At 35.3% G+C, this 16,991-nt stretch overlaps 1 protein-coding gene across 1 annotated transcript; it reads left to right on the top strand.

Annotated features, from left to right (window-relative positions):
• Positions 1-16,026: 16,026 nt before the first annotated feature.
• LOC131034204 (ethylene-responsive transcription factor ERF013-like) lies at positions 16,027-16,638 on the top strand. Its single transcript, XM_057965595.2, has one exon. The coding sequence runs from the start codon at positions 16,027-16,029 to the stop codon at positions 16,636-16,638; it is 612 nt and encodes a 203-aa protein (XP_057821578.2).
• The last annotated feature ends 353 nt before the right edge of the window (positions 16,639-16,991 follow it).

Here is a 16,991-nt window from a genome sequence, read left to right as displayed (position 1 = left end):
TACACCCTAGTAGCAAAATTGCTTAAGTGCTCAAATTGCTCAAAGTTGTCAATATTCGGCATTGTGTTTCTCGGTGCTGGTTTAATCATAAGAACAAGTTGTCTGATCCTACAGGGTCATGTTATGGCACTCTAAAAAATCCTCTCTCGGTTTAGGTAGACTCAAATCCAATTGCTCATAGGGACACTTTCTCGATTGCGATAAAAAGTGTTAGATGAGTTCAACGAAAAGTTGCACAATGCCCCATCTTTCAATCCGCTCATCACGGCACCGAACCGTCATCTCAGACGCGTTGGGGTGGTCGGGTTTACGCTAGGAATGCCTTTTTTTTTCTTTCCAACTCATCTGATCATTGTGGGCCACACCCTAGCAACGAAATCGCCCTTGGGTATACATTAGATGAATAGAAGTGTATGGGCTATGCAATTTTTTTAGAATGGGTATTGGTACAATGGTGTCTTACATTGTCTAATTTTGGTTCTTTCCATGTTTCCTTTATATAGTCTTATTTTGACTATAACTATTGAAGTTGTGTTCATCTCTATAAGATTGTGTCTTGGATTACAATCACATATTTAGGTTCAAAGCTTAAGTAACAATAAAAACTTTGTGCAATTATTCATTTAATCATTTGTACTGCAATTATGGATACCATGATAAATGATTTGCATTAACCAAAAAGATACAAATCCATACAATATTGTATACCGTTAAAAACATTGTTCAAAATTTCCATATAGGCATACAACACAGGGCCCTATTCTATTCATTTCCCTCTAGGGGAAGGAAACACATCGCAAGATATCTTTGTCTGTCGAGGGGATGGAGATGTATATGATGCAGGTGTCTTTCGAGTATGCCCACTTGACCTCCTCTCAAGACTTTTTTGTAACTCCACCTGATACAACGAAAAGATTGATGTTAGGATATACAAAAATTGAATTTTAGAATGATATATAATAGAATAGTCACTTACCGCATACAAATAATCATGATGTTCATCCACAATAGGTGCATGTTCATGATCTGGAGTGACAAGCCCCTCTTGTAAGCATCACAATATAAATTAAACTAAATACAAGTGTCGTTAAAATTTTCAATAACATATTATTAAGATAACAAATGTAATGTTAAATTTACTAAATTTACAAATATGTCTCATACTTTTGTCAAAGCAGTTGAACTTGCTACTACTGCAGCAACACCATGGTCCATTGACATGCGAACAACAAGAGGAGTCTCTGATGTCAACATCTAAAAATTAAACAAATTATATTGATTAATCATCAAAACTATCTATATTATTTAATAACAACATTAAAGATAAATTTCTTACCTGGGTGAAAGATTATCGATGAAATACACTGCGAGGTGTTGATGTTGAAGCTCTAGCATCAAACTATTTGACATCCAAAATCAGTAATTCAAAAATCATTCACATAAGGTTCAACTATCTACATATAATAATTATATTTCTTCACTTGTTGTATACCTGTGGAGTCGACAAATTAGTGAAAAAGGGTGTTGCAGGAATGTTGCTAGTATTGTGAATATTTTGACCCTAATTTTTTATCATAATAATCTACTAATTTAGATATATTCTCAAATTTCCATATAAGATTTAATAAAAAGAATGAAATGAACTTGTAATGAAATTCACCTGGGTATCAATGCCAAATGTTTCATTCATCAAGGATTCTGTCATGACAATGTTCTCTGTAGCAAACTTCTCTCGTGCACGTGCATTCTCAAAACTATTAGGATCATAAGTGCAAAGAGAACCACAGATCGACAAAAATGAGCTGGAACTCGATTCCTAGAAGAATCACCATCATCACTCGCATCACCCTCTACTAGAGGCCTAGCATACTCTATAAGGGTCTAAGTGAGTGAGATAATGGAGTCTAGAGTTTTGACCTTAATACTCTCCTTCACAATGGAAGCAATAATAACATGCTCCACCATAGGTCTGGCCAAGGGTCTTGGTGGGAGATTTGGGTCACTTTGTGCACCCTCTCTATCATTTGAGGAACCCCCACCTCTACCTTGGAAATCTAGAAAATCAAAATAGTTTGGGCTCTCATTAAGGACAAACTCACAGTACAGTTTTCTCAAAAAGTATTGGGGTACCTCATGATTATTGTATGGGGTTTGATCAAATACCATCCACCACCTATCCCAAAAATTATTCTTAATCCCTTCATGATGACACCAATCAATAGGGAATCTCCTACATCCAGGGTGTAAAGGTTGATTTGTTCGAGGGTCCGTTAAAAGAGCACACAAGTCAAATTTATTAATTTTCTTTTTCTTCACTGCCGCATATGATAATTTGTCAGCATAAAATTTCTTTTGTTCTTCCTTCTTACTGGACCAAAAATTTATTTTCCCACTCATAGATTGTATGTGAGGTACAATATATTGCTAAGAACTGGCAAGGTTTGTCCTATGGGAGTTTGTTCCAGTTGGATCTTTTAGCCTTGTGATTAAACCTTCAAGCTATTTTTGGCTATTTTCTATTTGACCTAATAGGTTTTCTTGTGTACCTATGGGATGTCTAGGGATTGTAGGAGGTTCTTTATGTGCTTCTTCTTCAATATGGTCTTCATGAGGAGGTGATTGAGTGTTTTCAACATTTTCTTGTCTAATCTCATTTCCTGATAATGAAAATAAATTTAAATCAATAAACCTAGTTTAATCTTTAAATTAATAAAAAAATGACAATAAGAAAACTAAAAAAACATATCTCTTTGAGCTCTTCGATGGCGTGGCGGCATTTTAATGAGAGATGGACAAATTAGTGCCCAATATCAAGCTTCTACAAAGGGCGAGCGCAAGAAAATGGCACCCTTAATTGCCAAATCACAGGTTTGGGAATGCAGAATGCATCCAAAATGCGGACTTGGGTTTTTTTTAATTTTGAAAAGGTCATAAGGCGCACGCCTTATGACCATTTTTGTTTTTTTTAAGTGTGGCACCTTTTTCATACCACAACTTTGTCCATATATCCACCTCCTTATCCTAACCTCCTATGGGTTGGATATTCTCCCCTTGAGACACATGGCACTTATGCCACATGTCTCCTCCCTTGGACACTTGCCCTCTTATGAGTAAGGCTCCTTGACACTTGTGACCACATAGATGACAAGTGTCCCTCCCTTCAACCTCTTCTCCAACCTCCTCCAATTTGACCCTTGATATCTTCAGACTCAATCTTGACTGTTGATTCTTGCCACATCACCCCTGGCCTTGGAAATCCTATAAATATCCCCCATTTTGGAGCACAATGGATCCCATCTCATCTCATCCCAATAAATATTATTATAGGGATATCATTTCTTACATTTTAGTTTAAGAATTGTTATTATAGGTAATAGCATCTTAGATCTAGCTTAATTTGATCATCCTCTAGCATAGTTGTTTAATTATATAGCATAATCAATCTCTCATCTAGCTTAATTGCATCACATTTTATCATAGTCAATGCATATCATTAGCATAATTAGCCTCTTGGATCAATCTAGTTTAATCATGCATTCATCTAGCTTGAACATCATATCATTTTAAATCCTTCGTTTTGGTGTAGTCAAGTCACTGGGATTGCTCATCTAGATCTGAGAGAAAATCCACACTCACATCTCTTAGGAGGCGATAGGTTTCTTTCCAATGGTTTATATTTCATTTGATTTCAATTTCAATTTGCTAGCCATGCTTGTAATTATCTATTGAGTGTTTGTGTTGCAGCTGCAGGTATCATACTTCACACACATGATATTTTGGCAGCCACTGTGGGGCCAAAAATCTAATTTCTTGGCCTCTTGCATCTTCAAAACTTCAGTCTCATAGGTTTTTGATCGTATCTATTTTAGAATCTTGTACGAATACCTTTGCATAACCGTATGAGTTTCTTTGTGCATTCGTATGGGTATGTGGGAATACTCGAACTATCAGGTGAAGATCCTCGTACAATTTTCTTCTTCTCTGGTTTCAAAACAGATTGCATTTTAGGGTTTTTGTGTTTGAAATTTGATATCACTAATACTAACCCTGGTCTGTTTGTGAATTTTCTAGCATTCTAATTGGTTTTTGTAGGATAATTGTCGAAGATTACGCTTGCTAAAGAATCAATTACTCCAAAACAACATGATTACTAATTTATTTATTTTGCAGATTGCCTAAGGAAAATCAACCAAACTTTATGTATTCTTAAGTTTTATAGGCACACTTAAATTTCTATTGGTTAATGAACATCATGTTTTCTATGTTTGAGAAGTTGTCTAAAAGGTAGGAGATTATGCTCTTGTTCATATGGACAATCAAAAATCCTGACCCTTGAAGTGCTTCTAGTTTGAGATTTGAATACCTTTAGCGGGCCTGTCACAATGGGAAAAAGTAATCACCCTGTGAGAACAACCCAAGTAAGTACAGCTAGACCTAAGCTTTCTGGCTCACTCTAAAAAATAGGCCTCTCGGGATTAAAGTCTCAGAGGATGGGATTATTTGAGTTTTTTCTTTTGAGATCTCTCATATCAAATATTTAGTAGGGCCTCACAGTCTCAATCACACTTGCGTGACTACTTCTTATTTTGGTACCTTGTTGAGCTATAGGCCTCAATCATGCTTGCATGAATACAAGGGTTAATTCCAAACGAATATCCTTACTATGAACCCTAAGATAGAAGCTACCCAATTCACCTCTGAAAAGGGGATAAACTTTGTGCAATAGAGATAGTAACTCTCCCAAGACACTTGCCATATCGTGCCCCCATTAGTGTTTGGAGTCAGATAATACGGTGTTGAGAGTCCATTGCATGAGACTCAGTGGCCATAATCTAATTATCTATTGGGTGTGTACCTAAGTTTGCAAGAAAAGGTTTTCTCTCTCAGCCCACTTCCTTAGGATTTAGCATGTTGTGCTTGAGGTCACTTATCATATCACGTGTTTGTTGTGTTTTCATCCCTGAAACAAAAACTTAGACATCTAAAACTAGAAAACATAATCAAAACATCAAACATCATTGGTCAAAAATCTATCAAACTCAAAATTTTGTCTCTGCTCTGTCCTTAGTCGTATGAGTTTTCTAGTTTGTCGTGCGAGAAAGCTAGTTTACCATCCTGTTCTATGTTAATTGTCGTACGAGTCAGATCAACAGAAGATTATTTGTTATCAATTATCATTTGGTTATGTAGGAATTTTCATACGAGATTTTGTGTTTGTCGTATGGGTATATATGAATTATCATCTAGGACTGTGTAAACTGTTGTACGAATTTCTATCTCTGTCAGTCTAGAGTCATCTTCTTGCATGTCTTTTCCAGATCTGTCATGTTTGCTTGGTCAATTTATAGTGAGCATACACACCTCATATCTTCCATCCTATGCTTAGGTTGTCTTCTTGGTTCTCTCGGTCAAGTTATCTTCTGTCAAATCAGATTCTAGAACTAGAAATCCCAATATTTTCAAGTATTCACCTTCAACAAGTTCAAGATCTAACATCTCAAAGTGCATTATCACCTTCTTTGATAAATTGATCTCTCAAAACATAGTTTCTCATCATAATCTATCATCCTCTATCATGAAACTAGAACGTTTGATTAGGATAATCTCATCCCATATCATAGGATATATCATTCCTATTGGACTTGGTCTTATCAAAATCATCATCATTGCACTCCAACCGAAGATCAAAAAACTTACAAACCTACACATACTTGAATTATCTTTTCATGTCATATCAATCTATCATATCTACATGGATAGTTGGTCACTTATCGAAACACCTTTTAGACAATCGAATACTTCTGTGCAACATTCAACACACGTGTATGCCCATTTTAACTAGAGCGTAGAGACATAAGATCATAGAAACGGAAATAGAAACTTTTGAAATGATTGAAGATTATAGAAACATGGCATACCAAAGAGAAATACAAGAAGAAGACATAATGGATCAATATATCATAGAAATCAAACAAGATCCTAAATTCGATAAATTTATGGAGAAAATATTGGAGGGAGAAAAAGAAAAATACTTCCTTATGTTAGCAAAATCTAGTTCTACACTCCCCCAACATTTTGATGTGAGAAATTTAGGACAAAGAAGAAGTGACCCTTTCCATTATAATGAATGACAGGAGGAGAATTCTGGTCACAAAAAGGATGACACATCAATTCCTAATAACACAAGAACCAATGAGGAAACTTTCATTCCCAAAAGGGATGATGTAGAAATTCTTAACAATGTCAAATCTAATGACACAACAAAGGGTTGAGATGATATAAGAACAAATCAAGATCATACTAGAACACAAACTCATGGTTATACAAGAATAAATCATGTTGATAATCCTCTCATAGCTCTTACACAACAAATACAAACACTGCAAACACAGATTCAAGATATGCAGAGAGGAACTATTAGAAGATACTCGCTTCAAGAGATATGTCCTTACCCATTCGACATAAATATAAACATGATACCATTTCCTACAGGTTGTGAAACTCATAGATATGATAAACATAATGGAATCACTAATCCTCAAGATCATAAATGAGAATTTTGCATGATGAGTATGGAGTTTTCACATGAGGGTACATACCTGATGAGATTATTTCGAAAGAGCTTAAGTGGACTAGCTATGGAATGGTTCTCCAAACTTCCACCTGGAATTAGATCACTCACAGAATTGGTGGATAAGTTTGTTTCACAATACTCTTACAACATATAACATGAGGTTGCAATGCTAGACCTATGTAATACTAAAAAAAGAGTGGAGAACCTTTCATGACATTTCTACAGAGATGGAGACGGTTAGCTTCATGATATCCTTGTATGGTGCCAGAATACGAGAAAATGGGCATATTCATCGACAACCTAAATGATCAAATGAGGTATAATCTAGAAATGAAATCTCATGAAAATTTTGAAAAGATGATTGATAACGAAATCAATATGGAGGAAGATATGGTAAAGAAGGGTGAGTTGAAGCTATACAAAGAAGGAATTCATCCTCCTAACAACAATACTAGCAACAACAACGATGATAAGCCCAAATTTTGGAATAGAAATTGAAATATTGTCAATGATGGGATAGTGGATAACAACAATGTAAAACCAAAATAGTAAAACCAAAATAACCAGTTTTCAATTTATCCAATCACTTAGTAGCGGGCTCAACAAAACAACAATCACCAACAATCAACTTTCAACAATTTCTTTCGAAGGAAATTTACAAACACTGGTGAACCAATTGGGTCAGCATTAAAGACACTTATCGCAAACAAGTTGATTACTTTGCCAAAAGGAAGAAACTTTGAGCCTCAAGTGAAACCCTCTTGGTGGAACAACAACCACTATTGCGATTTTCATCGAAACAAGGGACACCACACGGATAATTGTTAGTGGTTGAAACATGTCATCCAAGATTTTATGTATAATGGAGTGATAACTATGGATGGACAGATGACAAATGAATCTCACACAACTTTCAATACTCCACTTCCTAACTATGAGAAGGGTGAATCATCAGTAGCCCATAATGATAAAGGTAAAGAAAAGGTGAACTATGCTCATGCATATGACAATGTGGTAAATATGATTGTGATTAAAGAGAAAGAACATCAAGAACCCGACCATTCTATCACAAGAAGCAAAGCCAAAGTTGTTTTGTCAGGTCCTACAACTAACACGTCATCCACTTCAAAACAATGTAGTCTAGTGGATCAACTATAGAAAACTCCCATGCAAATATCCATCTTAGAAATTTTAACGCTTTCACCTACACACAAAGAAATTCTTCAAAGAGCATTAGTAGATACAAATGTGTCCAAAGATCTCGATGTAGATCAATTCCAAACCATGGTGGGACACCTCACAACACCTCACTGCTTATCATTCACCAAAGAAGATAACATGTCCTTGCAACATCCCCATAGCACTCCCATGCATATTGAAGTCCTCATTCATAAGACGCACATTAAACATGTCCTAATAGATGGGGATTTGGCTTAAACATTTTCTCATTAAGTCTTGTTTGTTCTTGCGGTTATTCAAAAGATGCAGTTGATCCTTGAAACAAATCACAATCAAAGCATATGATGAAGAAGAGCGTTCCTCCAAAGGAATTGTGATATTACCCACTAGAGTGGGACCTTTGCAGAAAGACACAGCATGCCTAGTTCTAGACTTGGACTTATCATACAACATACTCTTGGGAAGACCATGGATACATGACATACAAGTTATTCCATCAACATATGATTAGTGCCTAAAGTTTCCATATAATAGGCAGAAAATCATGATCTCAGTAGATTCAAATCCATTCTAGTATTGTAGTAATCTAAAACCAGCTCAAGAGGTCATCGTTCCTCATAATAGGGAGGCATCATCTTCAAACACATAATCCAAGGAACAATCATTTGCCTCAATTTTATCAAGTATGGAAAAATAAATGTAGCTAAGAGATCGCGGGAATGGAGAATGTTAACTATCACAGTTACCACTTTCTCCTAAATCCTATGGAAAACCATCAAACTCTAAACAACAACCAATTGTGAAAGATCTTCCAACATTTGATGGATAATTTGTTAGTGTTGGGACCTTATCAGAGGAAAAAGAAGACAAAGATGTGCTATAATGGCTATACAAGGATGATGATGTCCAACAAAAGATCATCAATGTCAGAATACCTACAGAAAAATATGGAAAAGGATTTAACATTGTTCACAAAATGGGATACACTGGAACAAGTCTTTTAGGAATAAGAAAAGAAGGTATCTTAGAACCTATACAACGTCATACTCAGCAGGCTACAAACAAATCCAGCTTAGGGTATGGACAAGTTGGTCTACAAGAGGACACATCTTCTAGACAACAAGATGAAAATGATAACAAACAAGAACAACTTACAATTGAATGGGAAGAAACGTCTTCCAAACAATGAGAACAAACAAATATGAAATGGAAAAAGAAAAAATCTTCTAATAAACAAGAAAAACAAACTAAAGTCACCTCCCAAGTAGAGATAACTCCTAATCAAAATAAACAAGAAGTTGGTACAAATCAAGGAGAGCTGATAGAAAGGTTGACAGAACTCAATATTAGCCTAGAGGAAGCTGAATATAAGAGAAGAAAATATATAGAAAGAAAAATAGAAACAAATCAAATGCTATATGAACAAATTTCCAGATTGCAAGCTACAAGTGAGACGGATTCTAATGAATGGGAATGGGATTCCTATCATTTTGAACAATCAGTTAAAGAAACTTGCTTTGAAGAAGATGTAGGAGTCGGTGTAGTTCACGCGTATGCGGAGCAAATGTTAAGAACTAGCTCACTTCAATTAGAATCACATTCGGTTGACTTGGACTTAATTGAGGACGATCAAGAGCTACTTGTGAGAGGTCATTCCGATGAGAGTATTGTGCTAGACATTGAAATACATATCAAAAAATTTGACATCTTTATCATGAACCTTAATACCTCTTAAGCGTCTCAACCTGAGGACCCCTTACCTCTAATCCATCTTGAACTTATTGATTGGAAAAATGAAAGACATACTCCCATTGATACCTTTCCTAATGACCATGCCATATCCTTATATTTTAATGCAATCAAACACACAACAAATTTCACTAGGAATTTCAACAACTCATCTTCCAGTCAAGTGGGTGTCAAATCTCCTAGTCGTAAAAGTGAAAATAAAGAAAACAATATCAGGTTTAATGTTGAAAACCATTTATTGTCAACATTAGACCTAGAAAAAGTAAAAAGAAAGGACGCATCTAACGGCGAAAACCTCCTTGAGGCACTGGAAGATGGGAGATTTGACACCTTACCTAAATACTATCAAGAAAGGTCATCCATATTGATCGAACCAACAGAGGCAGTTAATATTGGGACAACAAAGCAGTTCCAAAGATTCTACATCCAACAACTTCTCTATCAGAACTAGAAATGCAGCAATATATGGAATTCTTCAAATGATGACAAATCAATTTCACATGGTCATATGCAGACATACCAGGGTTGGATCCAGATCTTATTATGCATCACTTAAATGTCAATCCAGGAGCCAAACCAGTTAAACAAAAATTAAGGAAGATGCATCCTCATATCGCTCTTCTTGTCAAAGCAGAACTAAATAAACTACTAGACATGAGATTCATCAGACCTGTAGCATATCCTCACTGGGTATCAAACATCGTTCCTATTTCCAAACTAGATAAAAGTATCAGAGTATGCACAGACTTCAGAGATCTTAATAATGCATGTCCAAAGGATGACTTTCCTTTGCTGAATATTGACATCATTGTTGATCTAATTGCTAGACATTCCATGTTTTCTCTAATGGATGGTTTCTCCAAATACAATCAGATTAAAATAGCACTTGAAGATCAAGAAAAGATAGCTTTCACATGTCCATGGGGTACTTTCTGTTGGAACGTCATGCCATTTGGACTAAGAATACAGGTGTTACATATCAAAGAGCGATGACAACATATTCCATGACATGATGCATACATTCATGGAAGACTATGTGGATAATATATTGGTAAAATCATACAATAGAAAATAAAATATAGGAATACTCGAAAAGATCTTTGATTGGTTAGAACAATACAAGCTACGACTCAATCCCAAGAAATGTGCCTTTGGTGTCACTTTAGGTAAGCTATTGAGATACATTGTTTTAGCTAGATGTATCAAAGTAGATCCAACCAAGGCCAAATAAATCATGGAAATGGCATCTCCCAGGAATATCAGTCAAGTCGGATCACTCCAAGGAAGACTAAAGTCAATCGGAAGATTTGTTGCTCAACTAGCAGACAAATGTCAACCATTTACTCATCTATTTCACAAGAATGTTAAATTAAAATGGGATAATCAATGTTAAGAAGAATTCACCAAAATCAAAGAATATCTCATCCAACCACCAGTCCTAATGTCACCAATTCCAGGAAAGTCGTTGTTACTATATGTATCAACCACTAAAGTATCATTGGGAGTTCTACTCACACAATAGGATAATAAAAGAAAAGAACGAGCTATCTACTACATCAGCAGAACATTAGTGGGATATGATCTCAACTATTCATCAATAGAAAAAGCATGCTTGGCGGTAGTGTTTGCTTCTCAAAAATTGAGACAATATCTACTATCTCACTCTATCAAGTTGAATGCTAAAATCAATCCATTTAAGTATTTTCTTGGGAAGGCAACACTAACAGGAAGATTAGTAAAATGGATCATGATCCTAAGCGAGTTTGATATTTAGTATGTGGATAGAAAATATATCAAGGGACAAGTCATTGCAGACCAACTAGCAAAGGCACTGCTTCAAGATGATCGTCCTTTACACATTGAATTTTCAGATGTGGATATCCTAATGGTCACCACAAAGACATCAAAATTGTACTTTGATGGTTCATATACACAACATGGATCAGGAGCAGGCATTATATTCATCACGCCACAAGGTCATACAATTCTAAAGGCGTACAAATTAAGCTTTCCATGTACCAATAACACAGCAAAATATGAAGCTTTGGTCATAGGAATAAACATGGCCATAGAATGGAACATTACATAGCTACAGGTCTTTGTAGACTCTCAACTCGTCATCAATCAAATCAATGACGATTATCAAACAAAGGATGAAAAGCTCATGCCTTATAAGAAGATGGTTGATGATGTCAAGAAATACTTTGTCAAAATAAATTTTGAGAAGATTACGAGGAATGATAATAAAGCAATGGATTCCATGGCAACACTTGCTTCTCTACTTCAGACACAGGAAAATTAAGAATGTTATGAATTCCTGGTGGAAGAGTTGTTTTACCCTCACATAATTGTCCTGATTCCAAAATTATATGTCACCTAGTTCGGAATTATTTGAAAGATAATATTCTCCAAACTTATACATACCTGAAAGATAATATTCTCCCTCCTCACTTGTCAAAAAACCAAAAGAGAAACTTTATTTGCCAATCCTCCCATTATACTCTTGTCGCAGATACCCTTTTTAAATGCGGTTTGGACGACACTCTCTTACGATGTCTCGAGAAAGAAGAATTTGAGAAGGCCTTAAATGAAGTCCATAATGACATTTGTGGCACTCATTCAAGTGGTCTTACCCTTTCAAAAAAACTCACCCGCTTGGCCTATTATTGGCCAACTATGGAACAAGATTCTTTTTCAGATAGCTAAAACATGCAAACAATGTCAGATTCATGGAAATTTAATTCATGCACCATCAGAAGAGCTTCATGCTTTGGCAACCTCTTGGCCTTTCTACCAATGGGGTATTGATCTAGTAGGAAAGATAAATCCTCCTCCATCCAATGGTCACAAATTCATTCTTATAGCTACAGAATATTTCACAAAATGGATTGAGGTAGTACCTCTCATAAATATCACAGGAAAAAAATTTATGCATTTATCTTGAACTACATCATATGTATATAGAAATGATTAATACTACCCATTTTACACAAGAAAAACTCAGGTCATCTTGGTTCAATTATACCTCGATGCTTGTACAAACTTGCAATATCAAACTCCGAAAAAGTAGTGCTCAGGTCATCATGGTTCAATTATACCATCGATGTTCGTACTCACTTTCCACATTTTAAAAAGATCAATGATGACAAAAAGCAATAACCCAATGACTGGTTTGATTGCAGCATTGCATTTCATTTGCATTAGCTTGCATTTCATTCTTACATAGGATCACAAAAGCTCATCTTATCCAAGGCCCAATCTATCACAGGAATAATCAATGTATCATCATAGGTGTATACACAATCAGATCGATGACTCGTCTCTCTCCAGATGTTGTCGACCCAAAGTGAATCTTATGCTATTCCCCGAATGCACCAACATTAGTATATCTGAATCTTTCTACAACATGATATCAAAAAAATGTCAGCTCTTTATCAATCAATCTTATCAATTCATCTCATCTGATCCATTCTATCATGACATATACTAGATGTATCTTTCTTGGAACCAGACATTTTGATCAAGTCTTATACAGGATATATCGTTCCTGAAACCAAATGCTTTGATCATCTTTGTCTTATATGGGAGATATCAATTCCTGAAACCAGACCTGATCTCAATCTCATCAATCTAATCAATCTAATCAATCTTATCAATTCAATCAAACTCTATCAATCATCAAATCGAGAACCACATCACAGTGATAGAATAACTTACACTTTCATCAATCAACATTACAGAAATCAAATGATTTCTAATCAAGAAATCAATTTCACAAAAATTGAAACACTCCAAAGGTCAATTATCTCAATTGATCTCCTAAGGGGCCATCATCATATTGCAATTTATCAATCAATGTTTGGGGCATCCTATCGAACTAATATAATATCAACATCATCAAAATGAGATTATTCTTTGAATCAACGCATCATCACACCTCACTTCAAAGAGGGGAAAAATGTATACAGATAAAAATGTCTGAAGATACAATTAATTAAATAAGCAATTATTTAATTAATCTCTCTTGCCAATTTAATTGAATTCATTAGCAATTTGATTAAATCCCCCATTCATCTGTATATTAATAAATCTAAGGATTTATTTAATAAGTTCATTTCACTAGTCCCCTTGATTAATTAATCTAAACTAATTAATCCTCCCCCCATTTTAATTAATTTTTTATAATCCCCTATTGAATTAAAACAAATAAATTTATGAGTTGTTGAACGTTAATTAGCTTTTTCCTATTATTTGAATTTTTAGATTCAAATTCCCCACATGCCTCCTAACTTTAACCACCTAGCCTAACCACCCCCTCACCTAACCCATTCCAGCTAATCTTAGGTTTAGCTAAACATGTCCTCTTGCACATCCTAACCTCCTATGGGTTGGATATTCTCTCCTTGAGACACGTGGCACTTATGCCACATGCCTCCTCCCTTGGACACTTGCCCTCTTATGAGCAAGGCTCATTGAAACTTGCCACTAGAGAGCTGACAAGTGTCCCTCCCTTCAACCTCTTTTCCAACCTCCTCCAATTTGACCCTTGATATCTTCATACTCAATCTTGACTGCTGATTCCTGCCACCTCACCCCTAACCTTGGAAATCCGATAAATATCCCCCATTTTGGAGAACAATAGATCCCATCTCATCTCATCCCAAGCATTGTTATTATAGGCATGTCATTTCTAGCTAGTCAATTGCATCTTAGATCTAGCTTAATTTAATCATCCTCTAGCATAATTGTTTAATCATATAGCATAATCAATCTCTCATCTATCTTAATTGCATTATCATTTAGCATAGTCAATGCATTCCATTAGCATAATTAGCTTCTTGGATCAATATAGTTTAATCATGCATTCATCTAGCTTGCACATCATATCATTTTAAATCCTCCGTCTTGGTGTAGTCAAGTCACTGGGATTGCTCATCTAGATCTGAGAGAAAATCCACACTCGCATCTCTTAGGAGGTGATAGGTCGCTTTATCATGATTTATCTTCATTTTATTTCAATTTTCTAACCATGATTGTAATGATCTATTAAGTGTTTGTCAATAGGCGACTAGACATGTCAATAAGGAGTACATGTCTCATGATGTATATAAGACTCAAATTTTAGATTAAATAAACATTAGCAATATTAATTCATAATAAATGCTAAGTCTATAATATACTACAACACTAATTTTAATATACAATAATATATTACAAAATGTCAAATACTAATTTAGTATATAACTTAGCATTTTCCCTTCAAATAGAATGAGATGCATCTCCATAGAACTATATCTTACTACAATGTTTAATAAGAGATTTGAAGCTAACAAATCTTATAACTAATGAATAGATGTTGAAGTCTAATATTCTTATAATTTAACACATGCTTTAGCAAAAAAAGAAAAACAAATGAGATGAAATATTTGATGTAATAACTTGATTTATTTATTCTTCATCTATTGAATTTGCTTGAATAATGGAACTTACAACAGTTCTTATCCAAATCGCCCATTACATGACACTAATACAAGCTCATTTCGAGGAACCACATTAGAATCAACCTATGGAAGACCAAGAGTCACAAATTAGAATCCACTTATTAGAAACCACCGTTAGCTCATTTCGAGCAACCACGGTAGAATCAACCTATGGAAGACCAAGAGTCACAAATTAGAATCCACTTATTAGAAACCAACTAGAAGCCAATTGTGGAAGACTAAGAGTCACAACTTTGAATTCCATATTAGATGTCCCTTTGGGATTTCAACTTTGATCTCCACAGTGAGAACTCGATGCTTTAACCAATAGAACACAACCCCTTGGACATGTATAATTATATTTTAGGTAAAGATAAGGTGTAAAATAGAATTTACTATTTTAAGTTTCTATTTATTTAATTTTTAAGGAAATAGAAAGTATAAAGTATATTATTTTGTAAAGATGAGGTGTAAAACCGATGCCACTTCAACATGTCTTTTCTAAGTCCCTATCTAATGAATTTTCATAGAAATAAAAAGTACAAATTATATTTTTGATGAAGATGAGTTGTACAATAAATATAGTTGGAATACACATTTTTAGGTCCCGATAAATTGAATTTTAATAAAAACAGAATGCCGACTCCATCTATTGAAATTTCAAAATTGACATACAATGAATTTTAATAAAAGTCAAAAATACAACCTAATTAACTTTCATAAAGATGACGTGTAATACAAATGTCATAATACAACAATTTTCAATTCCAATGTAATGTATTTTCATAGAAATAGACACCATCTAGTAACTTTTTGAAATCAACATCTAATAAAATATAAAATAGAAAATCCTATTTAATAGCGCCTACCACCTCAGTACAGCTGTTGATGTTCGAACCCCTCGCCGACCACGTTTTTACCAATTTCGGACGTTAAAAGGACGAATTTCTTTGCTCATCCTTCAAGTTCGAATGCTAAATTATACCTTAGAATCAGGCAAGAATTCGCGTTATTAACCGATATCCAGGCTAAACGTTCTGCAATATGGCGAATGGTGGAGAAGAAATGAGATACCGAGGCGTGAGAAAGAGAAAATGGGGAAAATATGTGGCTGAAATTCGGTCCGGAAACAGATCTCGCATATCGTTGGGCTCATATTCCAATGCTTGCGCTGCGGCTCGAGCTTATGACACTGCGCTCCTGTGCCTACGAGGACCCGACGCAACTTCTTTCAATTTTGGAGACTCCAAGTTCAGCCCAAGTGTATTGGAGGTGGCATCTGCAGAGAGCAATCCATCACCGCAGGCTGTTCGAACAGCTGCCATGGCGGTTGGCTCCACCTTCGACACAATTCCTCCACCTCCACCTCATCATAATGAGGAAGCGGGGCCTTCGAGAGGAGGGAGTACGAGTGTTGAAGAAGCAGTACCGACGGAAACCAGAGACGCACCAAAAGATACATCACATCAAGTGGAGGAAGAAGAAGAAGAAGAGGAGAATGATACAAAATATCTGTTACAATCACCAGAACATATACCATTTGAGGAGAGCGTTCAGATGGCTCCACTTCAGCCAGATTTGCAACCCTACCACCAATCCGAAATTTTCCATGATTTAGATAGTTGGGAGGCCGGTATGCCAAAGCCACCTATATAGCAGTCATTAGCAATCATTAACTGTCTTGGAGTAATGACAACCAGAGACGACACTTACGTCTTATCTTGGCTCTCACGAGAATTCATTTGTTTTCCGTTGTTACACGCAATAATCTCTAGTATTTGGCTTGGCAATATTATGCTATTCTATTTTGTCTTCGCTTTATTGTTACACAGTTATTGGCTTCGCGATATTATGATATTCTATTTTGTTTTTGTTTTTTATTTACTGTTATACTCAATAATTCTTAGTATTTGTCTCGGCAATACTATGACATTTTATTTTATTTTCTCATTTATTGTTACACATGCTAATATGTCTTTTTTTATGTCTTGTCAATACAATCAGATTCT

This window comes from Cryptomeria japonica, chromosome 3, assembly GCF_030272615.1.
Source record: "Cryptomeria japonica chromosome 3, Sugi_1.0, whole genome shotgun sequence".
Classification (NCBI taxonomy): Eukaryota; Viridiplantae; Streptophyta; class Pinopsida; order Cupressales; family Cupressaceae; genus Cryptomeria; species Cryptomeria japonica.
This window is presented reverse-complemented; position numbering and strand designations above follow the sequence as displayed.

Excerpts from the sequence above, each read along its gene's own strand:
- LOC131034204 (XM_057965595.2), top strand. The coding sequence starts at position 16,027 with ATGGCGAATGGTGGAGAAGAAATGAGATACCGAGGCGTGAGAAAGAGA.